We start from the raw sequence: 14,469 nt of genomic DNA, 5'->3' as shown, positions 1-14,469 counted from the left end.
TTATGCTAGCAGTGCATAATCACATTTTTCCTATCAACTTCTCTTTTTTTTTGTACTAAATGTAAATTATCTAACAAGCTGGTCTTCATAAGGATACATATAAAGTATACATATATGAAGATCATCTTGTTAATAACAAAGAAGGCATGCAATTAGTGTTCTTCTCAGATGTTAATAATAATTCAGAATGAGCATTTAACAAGTGTAAAAAATATTCTTAAAGGTTTGTGGGGTTTTTTATTGTGGAAATGAAAAAAAAATATATTCAGAAGTGTGCTTTAATAGTGCTTCTCAAGATAGCTTTCCAGAAGTAGCCACTTGGCAGTAGTGTGTAGATGGAAGGCATAATGGAAATGCAAGCATTGAATAAATCTTGTAATACCTACTGGAGGCATGGCAGCACTTTGCTGCTGTTCTACAGGTGAAACTGAAATACTGTGACAGCTGTAGAATGAATCAGGGATACAACCAGGCACCAAAGGCAGGAAATCCGAGTTCTGAGTTTATAATCTCAAAACTAAATATACCATGCAAAATTATAAAGTGTCAAACAAGCCAATGGCTTTTTGACTGGCTCCTATTCAGGTTTTCAATTACCAGATAGGAATGGAAACAAAGTAAGACCGATGCATGTCCTGGTATTGATCAGTATTTCACAGGTCAGCTGTAAAGGACTCTACAGTTATAACCTGGTGCTTTGAACTAGTTTGTTGTTGGGGGGGAATGTGGGAATGATTAGGGAGATTACAGTGTAACAATAGTAAATAGCATGCCATGTTGGCGAGAAAAAAAATTCTCTAGTTTTATATCCCATTTTATCAATTACAGACAAATGTATTTCCAGAGCTTTACATTTCCCTGTGTTTATGGTTAAAATCATAAATTCAAAATCACAAACCACATTGCAACCACCTTGCTCATCTTGATTCTAGCAGGTTTTTTTGTTTCATTTTTGTTTTGAAAACACACAAAAATGTACGTTCCTGATACTGAACAGAAAGCAGTGAAAAAGTGATTTTTTCAGTGTGTTATGGAAAAACCATGCTTTAAAAAAGCATGCCAGAGTTTGGCATGCTTTTATACCTTGTTCTGATAGTTCTCGATTTCTTCCTGCAGAAAAGTCTGCCATGTTATCTGCTGTAGCTCCTCTCTCAAGTACTGGCAAGTTTCCATGTGAGACTTGGAAATATTCTGTGCAAGATGTTCTAAAGGAAAGACCAGAAAGTTGCACACATTAAAAATGCAAAGCTATACCTTCAGACATGAGAAGATGAACATATTCCAGTTACAACTGGGAGCTGCAGGAAAGCTTAGCTGTTAAAAGAAATGCTTTAATTTAATATCTCCTTGGATTTTTTTTTTTTTTTTCCCTTAAAAATAAATCAATGCAAACTGCTAACGCTGCAGTAAACAAAACAGAATTCTGGATGTTAACATACCTTGCCTAGCTCCTCATGGGCCCAATGCAGCCATTAGAGGGCACTCTGTACACACACACACACACACACACATTGCTTACACTCACAATGCAGCTCTGATATTTTAAGTTACACAAAGCAGAATCCTTTCACTAATTTTTAAGATATTTAGGTGGACTTGAATTTATTTTTGAATAAAGAATACTGTATTTGGGACAAACTTACTTCCTACAAGGCAGCAGGTGCCAAAGAAAGCTTGCAAGATCAAAAAGCTTGAGAGATAAAGGCAAAACTCTGTGAAATCATTCAAACTCCTGTCAATTCAGTAAGAGGTCTTGCTGCTTTTAGTAAAATAAAGTCAGCTTTGAAACCTGGGCTAAGAATTATGCTATGAAATAGTATTCAGTCTTAAAAGTCTTCCACTTTTCTGCCCTGACTCTTTGTATTTGTCTTGTCTCATATTTTAGCATATGACAAGTAGACTTGTCTCACACCGTTCTGCAGTTGGTACTTCTGCAGATTAGACCAGCTGCTAAAAGGAAAGCTTAAAGCCACAAGTGCAAGGTCCTGCATCTGAGTGGGGGCGGTCCCAAAACATCAGCCCTGCAGAGAATAATGTGGTAGTAATGGGTAGATAAGGGACTCTATCAGGGAGTGTAGTGACAGGACAAGGGGTAATAGCTTTAAACTAAAAGAGGATAGGTTCAGATCAGATATTGGGAAGAAACTGCGGATGCCCTGTCCCTAGAAGTGCTCAAGGCCAGGCTGCATGGAGCTTTGAGCACCGTGATCTAGTGGGTGGTGTCCCACTGCTTGTTGGAACTGAGTAAGGCTGGTGATCGTGAACATGGGTGTAGAGCTTTGGTGTATTTCAGTGCAATATTTGTTGACCAGTGTGTACTTAAAACACTTATTTTTCTTACTGTCAGCATCTGACAGCATTATTCCTATGCCCTTGCAGGATACAGAAAGTGAAATATTACCATGTTATTCACTAACCTCAGCCTCAGTTCTGGACTGTATTTAAGCATACACTTAAATACTTTCATTGAACAGCCCCACCTTCCTAAATTGAAACATCAGTCTAGAAGACAAACATTCTTCAGAGGTTGTTGGGCAATGTCAGTGCTGGGCACCAAATCACGTTCCATAGGGTTTACATGCAATCACTATGTAAATAAAGGTAAGGAATATGACAAACTTATCTTATGCTAGTGCTCCAAACTGAATACCTGGCCTAAGAAGGAAAAGCCCTTTCTTTTTTTCTGTAGTTTTAATGTTCATCATTTAGTAATTCCCATGAGAACATTAACAATCACTTGACTGAGACAAAGCTGTAAGAATAGTGTTTATCTTAGTTTTTTTCTTTTTGCTTTTACTTCATCTGTTACTGGAGGTGTTTGAACTCAAGTGAGATGCAATGTTTTGGCTGTCACAACACATAATATTGCAGAGAACTGCACTCTACAACATAAGGACATGAAAAATATTGTCCCTTTCTCTCTGCAAAATTTCTCAGAAGAACATAAACTAAAACAAGCAGAATTTCTCACCAAATACTTGCCTCTAATTAAAACCGACAACAAAAGTGACAGATTATCTTGAAGTAGATAATTTTTTCAATTTTTAGGTCATTTTCATATTGAAACATGTAGAAAAAAATGCCATTAAACAAACAAAATAAATGTTTTAAACTCCTGATTGCATGTATAAGTACCAGAATCTTAAAGTCATTTCTGTAACGTCTTGCTTCATTTTGCTTATAACCACTTGACACACGGCTCTCTAACATAAGACCCAGATGCTAACAAGTCATAGTAATGGAATTCAGCCTTCCTATAATCACTGAGGGGAAAGTTTAAAGGAAAATGTGCTAATTAATGCGGTTAATATACGGATCTTAGGGAAACTGTCAAAACATGCTACATTGAAATTTTTTCTCAAGTCTGGAGCCAGATTCTGTTCAGCCACTAGAATGGTGAACTGCCCTCAGATTAGACTGATGTTTTGGTTCCACATTCCCCAGGTACAGGTAAAGAGCAGAAAAAAAAATAGTCCATATAACTTTTTGTTAGGAAACAGAGAATTGAGCTAATAAAAAAGAAGATTAAATGTTAAAAAATATATATATAAATCTTCAAATAAAGAAATACTCCATTTCCTCAGCACAACCAATTATCTTGTTAAGAAGTATACAGAACATGCTATTACATGAATTGAAAACAAAAACAATACTACTAGATCTGATCAACGACAAGCTTATGTGGCTTTTAGTCCACTTCTGTACTGTGTTCAACCATGCACCACAACTAATTAGGGTATTGTGCACTTCACAGAAGAATGCCCATACATGCTCACAGCTGTCCTGAAGCAGCATTCTCGCTATCACCTGGCTAAATGTGTCATTTTATTTTTTAATGGGTACTATCAAGACAATTACAATGGAAGTTTTTCTCTCTCATTACCTAATTCTGCCATGGACACAGTTGGAGAGGTCTCCCCATTTGTAAAAGAACAATAAGGGAAGAAGCCCGATGCTGGTGTGTAGTCACATATTGGTTCTGGTTTGATTCCATTAATATCAAGACCCGACTGATCTGGAGAAGGTTGTATGTCTAAGTAGAAGCTGCTAACTGCAGAGTCTGCTTTGCTACCTTCAGGGGTATGCCCATCAATGTAATTACTGAGGTCGTCATGTAGCTCTGTTAACCCATTGGTGGTGATATTGTACGTTGGTGTTAGTGGTTCTGCCTCTCCTGGCTGCTGCTGATGATCTCGCTGCTGCTGCTGCATTCGATGTTTCTGCACCTCTGCATACAGGCTGTCCCTCTGCTTTTTTGACATTCGACCAAACTTCACAGCTGAAATACAAAAACAAAACGTTTCATTTCTATTACTCAGCAGTGATTTTTATGTGTCTTGGGTCTTTAATACTACACTGAAAGGCACGGTATAAAATGTGAATCAGCAAAATGGGTAGACCTATGAATCCTTCCTGTCAATTACAGGTAACATAGCAGCATCACATACTCTTTTTGTGTACTTAGCATGCTATTGAAGATGACTGTTAGAAGTTACTGTTTTAGCTTAATTCATTAGCTTTCCACTTCTGTGCCTAGAAGATTTTCTTTTATATCCACTGTATCGACCGTGCATCTCTTGAGCATTCAAATCTCACCTAGAAAAGTGGAGAGATGAACTGTTCAATTACTACCAGCTGCATATTCACAATTCTTAACACTTCCTAAGAATACATTACATGACTTCTGGGGCCAGTGTCAGCTGTAAAAGCCTCATAGTTTAGGAAGATGGCTACCACCTTATATCCTTTTACAGAAAAGCAAACATACCTGAGGAACGAGTCATTATCAGAACTAGGCAGTACCATTTCAGGTTTTTGGTTTCAAGCCCAATAAAAAAAATAAGACAATGTACTTTAAAAAGTAAATACAATCTGAACACTTATCTCCTTACTTGGGCCTTGTGTGTGTAGAGTAACGCACATGTATGCATACAACATGCAACACTGCTGTCAAATACAAGTGAAAACACTTGTATTAAACCTTCAAATTGGTTAATTGATGGCAACTCCATTACATCTTTGGAGGAGGTGCACTAATATCAGCTGCAGATCCACTTCTAATGTCAGTTATGTTTGCTTCCATTTTACTGATAAGTGGATTTTCATCATTACACTCAGTTTAATTTTGAGCTCAATATTTAAAGCCCTGGAACTTTGACAAAACATGGCCCACAACATGGGCTTGGAAAAACACTTCACTCATTTTCTCTTTGTATTTTTTCCATTATTCTTTTTACACACATTTAACTTCTGTGTATATTGTAAAACAGTTCTGGTCCCTATCAATAAAGCAATGTTACCTGCAGCTACAGGACGCCACAAATCGGAATGAATACAGAGAGGAAGTATTAACATTAGAATAGAAACTGCATCTACAAGTGACCAAAGACAAAGAACTTACCTGTGAACTGCAACAGAGGAGCTGAAAACCAACTGAACAGGAACTTCCTATGTCCCCTAATTTATTGAAATACTGAACACAAAAATCACTCTGATCTCAGTAATCAGCTTGCTGTGCAGTAACTTTTAAATCCTTTGTTATTTCAGGTGAATGCACAGTGTACTCAGTATTATTTTACTTTTTGCAGTTAAACTGGGGTTCAGCAGAGCTTACCATCTCGAGACATCCCCACAGCAAGGCATTTCTGTAATCGACAGTGCTGGCAGCGGTTTCTACTGGTTCGGTCAATCAAACAGTTCTTCTGACGAGGACAGGAGTACGTAGCATTGCTTTGCTGACTCCTTCTGAAAAAGCCCTGCGATTGCATTGCAAAATACAAGTCAAGAAGCTGTTAACTAATGGAGAGAATAAAAACTCTGAGAGGTACCGTACCTAACTGAAAGTGAAGTTCAAGTGCACTATAGTCACTAAAGGGAGTTAAGAGGGTTTTTTTTCCCTGTAAACAACAAAAAAACAGTAAACAGTAGGAAACAATTAACGAAATGGCATTGTGACATGCATATTTCTTCACTGATTTGTATAGATTCCATGTGATGCATGGCACGCTGATTATTTCCAAATGAGATAATTATAAACCTAGGTTTCCTTATCATTTCTTGATCAGCATGGATATCCAAAACAGGTAGGATTCAACAGCTAGTTAGTTCGATTTGATCCCCTTTTCTGCTCTTGGAGATGACAGTAGCAGGCTCTGATGTTCAGCCTCACCAGTGTATGTATGTGTTGAAAAATACACTAAATGATACAGTTCCTTCTATGAAGAATATATTTTTTTAATGTTTTGTTTTGAATAGTTCGATGCTGACAACTGAGTTTTCATTCAACTCCGTGCAGGGTTTAGATTTCTAAGAGGATAAGGGGGAAGCTGAAACAAGTTCTATATACTTGTTTTCCTTTTGAGTCAACTAGAATGGAAAACCCTTCCCCAGAGAAAAAATAACTCTGGAACGCTGAGCAGTAGATACAACTCAGTTCTCTCCACCAGAATGCGCAGATTATTAATCACTGTGCCAGCTGCTTGTTTTGAAGTTCATTTCATCTTTTTTGCCACAGACTGCCCAAACATAAGCTGGTGTGTGTAATGCCTACTTCACAAGGATTCTGAGAAGATGTAGTCATTCTAAAGAGGCATCTGAGATCAGTGAGCACAGTATTTTAGTTTTATGTTGCCACATAATGGATTAATTAACACCGCTGCAAAGAAAATACCTCCTCAGAAAGACCAGGCACCCTTTAATTAAAGTTGGACTTTTACCAATCTTCTGTTTATTCAAAGACCATATTCTGGAGTCCCTCAGCACATGTACACTCTGTTTAGACACTTGGTGAAATAAACAAGGGCTTCTGCATGACAAGTAAGAGGCTACCTAGCAAGTTCCCTGCAGACAGGAGAATGACAAAATATTGAGTTAAAGCCATATGCTCCACATTTTGAAAGGAAAAAAATCTTCACCAGTTAAGCTTTAATGGTGAAAGGTGAAGTTTAAAATAAAAATGAGGAAACTGACCATTTATTCTGGTCTTGGTTTCTATCTGACTGATCTTCAACTAATGTTTGTCAATAGTGAGGTGGTAGAAGTCACTTAGACTGAAAGCGCTGCACATACTGAGCTCTGAGTGCTTTTCACCTTAAAGAAAACCTAAAACACCAAGGAAATTTCTAGGCATCACTCCAGCACAACAACGGATCCCCCTGGACGAACCAGGTCTTAGATAAGTAGACAGCTTAATTTCCAGATCTGATTGCATCCTTAGTGGAGCCTGTCACTCCAGTACATGCAAGAACAATGCGATTCACTGGAAAAACAGGATTAGGTATCAGCGTGAGTGATGATTTACTGATCAAGGTTCTACATCTCTGCATTATCAGTCCCTTAAGATACTCGGTTCTCTCAACACTTCATCAGTTGCCCTGAATGATGTGCTCATTGATGAGTGACTGTATTACATTATCCGCCACCACTGAGATCCTGTAAGTCAGCTTTATCAATATCTAAACTGAAACTGGCCCAATAACCTCAACGATCTCTCCATTTTCTTTTAACTGGGACCTGCACTGTGTCTGTATTGCCCATTAGGCCTATTTCTCTCTATTAAGAATACTGCTGTCAAACTGAGGATTATTTTTAGTATTATAATGGAGAAAATACTGAGCTCTTTGCTTCTTCCAGATGTTCCCTAGAGACGTAGCTGCTCAATACATTTTAGTATACAATATATCAGCTAAGTTACAGCTCGAAGCTAAGTTTTCAGTAGAGCAGAACTGCCTGAAATTCTGGCCTTTAAAAGCTCTTGCACTTTACAAATCACAGATGTAGAAAAGTGCTTTTAAAGACAAACCATGCAATATTACATGGGCATGCTGGAAACATCAGCAGTACCTAAAGCAGAAAAAACTTTGCCTCAAATCTTAGAAGTGAATCTGAACTCTTCTAGAGCTCAGAAATATTGTGAGATTTGGGATAGCAGTAACAATACGGTTAAACTTCATTCAAATCAAGTCTTTTAATCAGAAAACTTTTTTTTTTTTTTTTTTTTTAATGTTGTTGACATTTACCTGTGATCTTTCTAACCTTTTGGTGGTCCTTGGTATCTCATATCATTCTGAAGGTATGTGGTGAAGCCCCTTCTTACAGGTGCCTTTAGTGAGTAAATACAGTTTCCCTACTAGTTGCTTCCTTTTCTTCTATTAGGAGAAGGAGAAACACTGTACTATGTTGTGCTATTTTCCCCTTGCCAGAGGCACAGGGCTGGCTATAATTTTTCCATCAGGAAGGAGGAGGTGTATGCATGTGTGGTACACGTGTATACATTCAATCATTATGCAAACCAGCCCAAGCCACATACTCTTAATTGCATGCATGTTCATAACAACCATCATCTGACATTCATCCGATTGCATAATGGGCCACAGGCAGATCAGACCCTTCTTGATCAAACAAACCAACAAAACTGTCCCTCCACTAAAAGCTGTCGCCATGTTACACCGCTCTGACTGATGGCATGGGCTGAGCCAAGGTCTGGTATCAGAGTGTTTGTGAGTGTGTGGAGCCCTGCCGCCTTCTGATGTCAGGATAAAGAGGCAGCTGATTTTGATGAGGCGTCATTGAGCTTTGCCCATCTCCCCTTTTATGTTGCTGTATTAACACAGTGCCAGAAGAAGTGAAGAGCAGATTACAAGCCATCTCTGCATTTCAGGCTCCTATTTATATACAAAACAATATATGGTTTTTCATATGCTGCCAAAAAATCAAGTTCGGAAAAAAAAAGGGCACAAGAACTTTTCATCTGCAAGTCAGTTTGAATAACAACTTGTTAAAAAAGAACTTTGAAATGTAAATAGCAGTCTTCACAGTCTATTAATAGTTCCAGTAGCTTTACTGTTCAATGGCACTGTACTACAGACGTCTGTGTCTAAGCTTCATGCTTCCAAGGGGAAAAATCCTGCTGTGATTCTCTGATGTCACAAATCTCACCACACAGACTCCCTTCTCCGGTGCAGCATGGGTTGAAATGCTGATCTCATGTTTGGTCTTTTGACAAATTTTCATTTAATGAATTGATTCCTACAGTTCATTAAAATACCCACTTCCATTTCTGTATACACATATGTCTTAATTAGCTGCTCATTGGCTGTTTAATTACAAGAAAACAGCTGACAGCTGCCTTGCTGCATTCTAATGGCAGACGTTTTGGAATGACTGTAAGCAAGCCCGTGACAAAAAAGACTTATTCATAATCCCATGATTTATGGCTAATACTTAAAGTCTTCCACGTATCATTAAGTTTTGCAATATTCTGAGCAATTAACAATTAGTTGGGAGGGTTCGTTCTTTTGCGTTTTTCTATTGCCAACTACATCCAATTTTCTTCAAAGAAGCGTCAGAAAAATATACTTCCAAATATAAGAAATGTAAATATTCAGAGTGGATTTTAACCCTTTCGTGACAACAAACACGCTTTTAGTTACGGGGGAAAAGAATACCATGAAAATATTTTTAAAGGAACTGTCAAGAAAGTATTTGCTATCGAAGTTACAGCACCACTGAGAATAGAGGAAAATGTTCAGTTTTACCTACATATCAAATATAGGAAATGGATTTTGCTTATGAGGTTATAGAAAGCTTATGAGCCCTTTTGGTAATGCAGATAATGAATTTTCTGAGATGTTTTACTTGCAATTGGTTAGGCAAAAAATTAAAACATCTCAATAGCACGAATTAGAGGCACATGTTTACCACAACACCGTGACAGTAATGAAACATCAACTGCTGCACACAGCAAATGTCCAAATGGAAAAAAGAAATGCAAGATGGGAAATGACGCCAAGTATCGTTTCCTGAACTAACAAATAGGGATGATCCTGTGTTTGCAATGAACACCACCACTTGATGTCTAAGAAAACACAGGAGACAGAAGCTAGGAGTTATAAAGCTTTGAAAAGAAAAGAAATGCACAGCAGAGCCCTGCATGGATGGTTCTGAGATCAACTGCAGGCGTTTAAATAGAGGTGTCATACTAATACAATTGGGGGTCATTTGAGCATGAACCATCACTGCTGACAGTCAAAGCAAGTAAACTGCATCTTCAACTTTGAAGACAGTTCACTGACAAAATATTTGTTTCAAAGTAAATGCTTTTGAAACATTCAAGTGTTTTCTGACATCAATTTCTCCTTGTAGTATCAAAGATGCTGCTGATGTCTCTCTTAAAAAAGTTGAACTAATTTTAAAGAAAGATGCATTTACTGATCTGTACAACTGTTTCAGTTCCGTCTAATTCTTCATAACATGTCAAACAGTATCTACTGCTCATACCCAGGGGGCGAGGGAAGAGAAGGGAGGGACTCCTAAGAGTAATTGGCCAGAACTTAAATAAATAAATCAGTTAATTTGATAACAGGTCAACAAGCCAATATGAAGCAGAAAGCATTAGACAGAACCTTTAGGTGTGATAAATGAGTATGGCTGTATACAGACCAGGCTCCTCTCACACCATAGCACCTAGCACAGAGCAAAACATTTTTAATGAGTTCCTACAACTAACAGCTGAACAAGTGCTCCATACAGATATTAGTTCTTTCAGTAGTGCTTCTACAGTACTATTTTCAATATTAAATATGAGAATAAACTCTTATTTCTGAGTTATGCAACAGAGAGGCATCCTTCATCCATGCTTCTCAGTTAGGTCTTAAATGACTCTTGTTCTCTTCCATCTCACTGTGTGACATATATTGGATATCAGCAATGGTCAGATAGAAGAAGCCTTTCAAAATTTTCTTTATCTATAATAATCCCTCCCAGCTCAAATATAAAACAGAGCTTGGCTACAAACGTCATTTTTCAGTTAGGAGAGAAATAGGGGGTGTTGTTATTTATTTATTTTTTTACTGCACTCAAATCAGACAAATAGGTTGATGGGTTAGGAGTACTTGGTGTAAAATACAGCCAATAGCATCACAAAAACAGCCAGTAATCTCATTGCAAGGTAGGAAATCAAAACTTCTCAGGAAACACTACTTGACTTCAGCAAAAGTCTTCAACTCTAGTATATGAAATTAAATATAGCAAGAAAAACTGGTGTGAAAACTTTGTTATATGAAATGGAAGGGCTAAAACGTTGCAGGACAATAAACAGGATCAGCAGAAATCACTTTAACCAGAGCTCTTCTGTGACTACATGCATGACAGAGATTAAGTCCTCAAAGTACATCTTTGCAACTAAAGCTTTATTTTATATTTTAAATAAATTATGTTGTTGATAGTTCTTAGTATTTAAACAGTAGTATTTAAGTTAAGTTTGCTATTAACAAACATTAACAGTCACACTGAAGGAGAACGAAAAACAGTAAGGGAGCTGAAAAAATCCTACCTTGCTGCTGCTTTCCTGCCTGTAGGTCATCCCTGACAGGCCTGACTTGAGAGGGCAGCAGCACAGCTGTTCCCTTGTGATGATTAAGGCCCTGATCCTGCAATCTGATGCACATGGATAAGTTTGTACATCTGTGCAGAGACTCACTGACTTCTGCGGGTCTGTCTACCGAGGAAGCCATTGGCTCCAGGAATCAGTGTAGGGCTGGGAACTAGCTCTTCATAACAAAGTAGTTTTTATGAAAGAAGGTTTAACATAACATGAAGAGCAATTGTAAGCATGCTCAAACCTGCAGAGATCACAGCCACAGAAAACCTGGGAAATGCACTTCAGGGGGAAGAAAGACAACAACACAAAAACCCAACAACAAAAAACAAAACAAAGAACTCCAGACCAATAAACACCTGGCTCGTTTGGCAGAAGCCAAGTTATGCCAACTTTTCCACCAGCCAAAATAGTTCTGTTGGGTGAGACTTTGTTGACATTACTGTGGAAGTGCTTAGCACAAACAAAATCCATCTGCTATAGCAGGGTATTTTAAATGCTTTGTGGCCACTATCATGTAAACTCTTCCTGTGACTTGTCCTCACTAGAGCTCCCTTATCTTCCACTACTTGCAGGTCATCCAGGATCTGGCAGTACAAGAACAGTGAGCTTCAGATTTATTTGCCTCCTCGAAGGGAAATAACTTAAGTTGTTAACCATCAACTTTAAAAAGCTGCTTGAAATTGTATGGCTATTCTGCTGCTTCAAGAGAAAGAGAAATGCCTAACTTCATTCTGTCTTCTTTACTCACGCATATGCCACTTTCAAGGTTCGAACAGGTTTCAGTGTGCTGAGCAGACTGGCTTGCTTGTTCTTCCTTCTGCCCTTTCTGAATGCTGATCATTCTAGAGCAAATTAAGGGCTGCACAGACCTCCAGAGAGCTCAATTTATATGGAGTTTGAATCCTGTTTTTTCTAGTAAGTAAGGAATTCCACATGAATTTCTCACTCCCAGCTAGCATCTTTTGTTCTGGCTGCTGAGAGGCACAAAAAGGGCTTTTCTCCTCATAACTCATGTTTACATTATTCCTGGGAAGCCACAGTCACTCTGATGGAGAAATGCTCAGTAGATACTTCTCTCTAAGCTGCAGTGCTAAGCTCTTACCATCTACATGCTAACTAACGTGCCTGTGAATATGGTACGTGCTGCTGCTGTCTGTGGTCATCCTGCTGCTTTTGTTGGGGGTTTTTCTCACATACAGGGCTTAGGAGAAAACAGTGCCAAAGACATGCATTAAGATGAAGCAAAAGATAATACAGTTGGCAACTTTCCTTCCCTTCAGCAGACTGTTCCTGTTCTGCAACAAGCCAAGTTGAGAAAGCCCTGTTTTCTGCACGGATGAGTGTTAGTATTATGCTAACCTCAGTCTGTTGACAGTGATGCTCATCGGGGATCCTGAGGCAGCCTGTCAGGTATACTGGTCCAGACCTTTAAAGATTAAAGGGTCTTGAACACTGAATGTAACTGCCTGGTCTTCTATTCCATACAGCTGAACTGCCCAGGTAAATGTCTGCCACATTGCAAAGCTGATGTGTGATAGATAAATGATGTTAACTGCAAGAAGCTTTATTATCAAATGCATTTTTAGTGGATTTCCTGCATTTTTCCATAGCAACACCTGTCAAAAAGGGCATGTTGTGAAGTCATGGATCATTTTAACACTCTTGGGATTTTTTCTTCTTTTTTACCAATACTTTCGCATGAGTGAGACAATGTGAGAATGAAAACATTAAAATTTTCCATGAAAAAAGAAAGAAGAAATTGCTATAGTGTGAAAGCAAGGAATTAACTTCTTTGAAGATTAAAGGTAATATCAAGCATGTCAGGAGAGCACACTAAAACCTACCAATAAATATAATTTCTGAAATGTAGATTATTAGTGGAAAACCGATCAGCATGGGACTCCTACACATACTTGTATAAAGAAAGCAGCAAGCTACAGCACTGCTGTACAAACTGTCATTCTCAAGCTAGTGCTGTAACTCTGTAACAAAAAGGAATCACAGAATCACTCAGGCTGGAAAAGACCTTAAAGATCATCAAATCCAACCACACCCTAACCATACTACCCCAATTCTAACAACCCTCCAATAAATCCTGTCTCTGAGCACCACATCCAAATGGTTTTTAAACACATCCAGGCACGGTGACTCAACCACCTCCCCGGGGAGCCTATTCCAGTGTTTAACAACCCTTTCTGCAAAGAAGTTCTTCCTGATATCCAACCTAAACTTACCCTGGTGCAACTTGAGGCCATTTCCCCTTGTCCTGTCACCTGCAACCAGTGAGAAGAGACCAACTCCACTCTCAGTGGAGTTTCAGGTATTGGAAGAGAGCAATAAGGTTTCCCCCTCAGCCTCCTTTTCCCCAGACTAAACAGCCCCAGTTCCTTCGGTCTCTCCTCACAGGCCATGCTCTCCCAAGCCCTTCACAAACCTTGTTGCCCTTCTTTGGACCTGCTCCAGCACCTCCATGTCTTTTCTGTACAGAGGTGCCCAAAACTGAATGCAGTACACAAAGTGAGGCCTCACCAATGCTGAGTACAGGGGCAGGATGACTTCCCTAGTCCTGCTCATCACACCATTTCTGATACAAGCCAGGATGCCATTGGCCCTCTTGGACGCCTGGGCACACTGCTGGCTCATATTCAGCTGACTGTCCATGAGCACACCAAGGTCCCTTTCCATCAGGCAGCTTTCCAGCCACACCTCCCCAAGCCTGTAGGATTGCCTGGGGTTGTTGTGACCAAAATGCAGGACCAGACACTTGGCCCTATTGAAACTCATACAGTTTACCTTGGCACATCCAGTCTATCCAGGTCCCTCTGTAGTGCCTTTCTCCCCTCAGGCAGATCAACACTCCCTCCCAACTTGGTGCTGTCTTCAAGCTCACTGAGGGTGCACTCAATCCCCTCATCAATGTTTGGCTTCACAGCATTGTGGACTAATGAAAGCATTGTCTGATATAGTTCTTGTTTGTGAGGGACAAACTGAACAAAACATACATGCTTCTGATGTAATTCTTTTTCACTAGAGCTTCAAAAGGTATAAATCCAGAAAAAAAATCAAAAATCTTAAACCTTAACACAACA

At 38.9% G+C, this 14,469-nt stretch overlaps 1 protein-coding gene and 1 long non-coding RNA gene across 7 annotated transcripts in view; one reads left to right on the top strand and one right to left on the bottom strand.

Annotated features, from left to right (window-relative positions):
• The window catches only part of RORA (RAR related orphan receptor A), a 387,110-nt gene that overhangs the window by 16,076 nt on the left and 356,565 nt on the right, over nt 1-14,469 (bottom strand). For 3 of the 4 annotated variants that reach the window (XM_015872508.1, XM_015872511.2, XM_015872510.2), the window contains 3 exons: nt 5,615-5,756; nt 3,884-4,279; nt 1,084-1,205 (listed from right to left, as the gene is read on the bottom strand). In XM_015872508.1, coding sequence (XP_015727994.1) covers nt 1,084-1,205; nt 3,884-4,279; nt 5,615-5,756 — 660 coding nt within the window. Of the gene's footprint in view, nt 1-1,083; nt 1,206-3,883; nt 4,280-5,614; nt 5,757-11,332; nt 12,844-14,469 lie in introns of those variants that run through there. The other variant, XM_015872512.2, reaches the window with a different exon arrangement.
• Nucleotides 1-14,469, top strand: part of LOC116653922 — a 42,493-nt gene that overhangs the window by 18,571 nt on the left and 9,453 nt on the right. For 2 of the 3 annotated variants that reach the window (XR_004308558.1, XR_004308559.1), the window contains exon 5: nt 5,589-5,824. This is a non-coding gene — a long non-coding RNA (uncharacterized LOC116653922). Of the gene's footprint in view, nt 1-5,588; nt 5,825-6,514; nt 6,684-14,469 lie in introns of those variants that run through there. The other variant, XR_004308560.1, reaches the window with a different exon arrangement.

This window comes from Coturnix japonica, chromosome 10 (genome assembly GCF_001577835.2).
Source record: "Coturnix japonica isolate 7356 chromosome 10, Coturnix japonica 2.1, whole genome shotgun sequence".
In the NCBI taxonomy this organism is placed as follows: domain Eukaryota; kingdom Metazoa; phylum Chordata; class Aves; order Galliformes; family Phasianidae; genus Coturnix; species Coturnix japonica.
The sequence above is the reverse complement of the archived record's forward strand: the minus strand, read 5'-3'. Positions and strand labels throughout refer to the sequence as shown.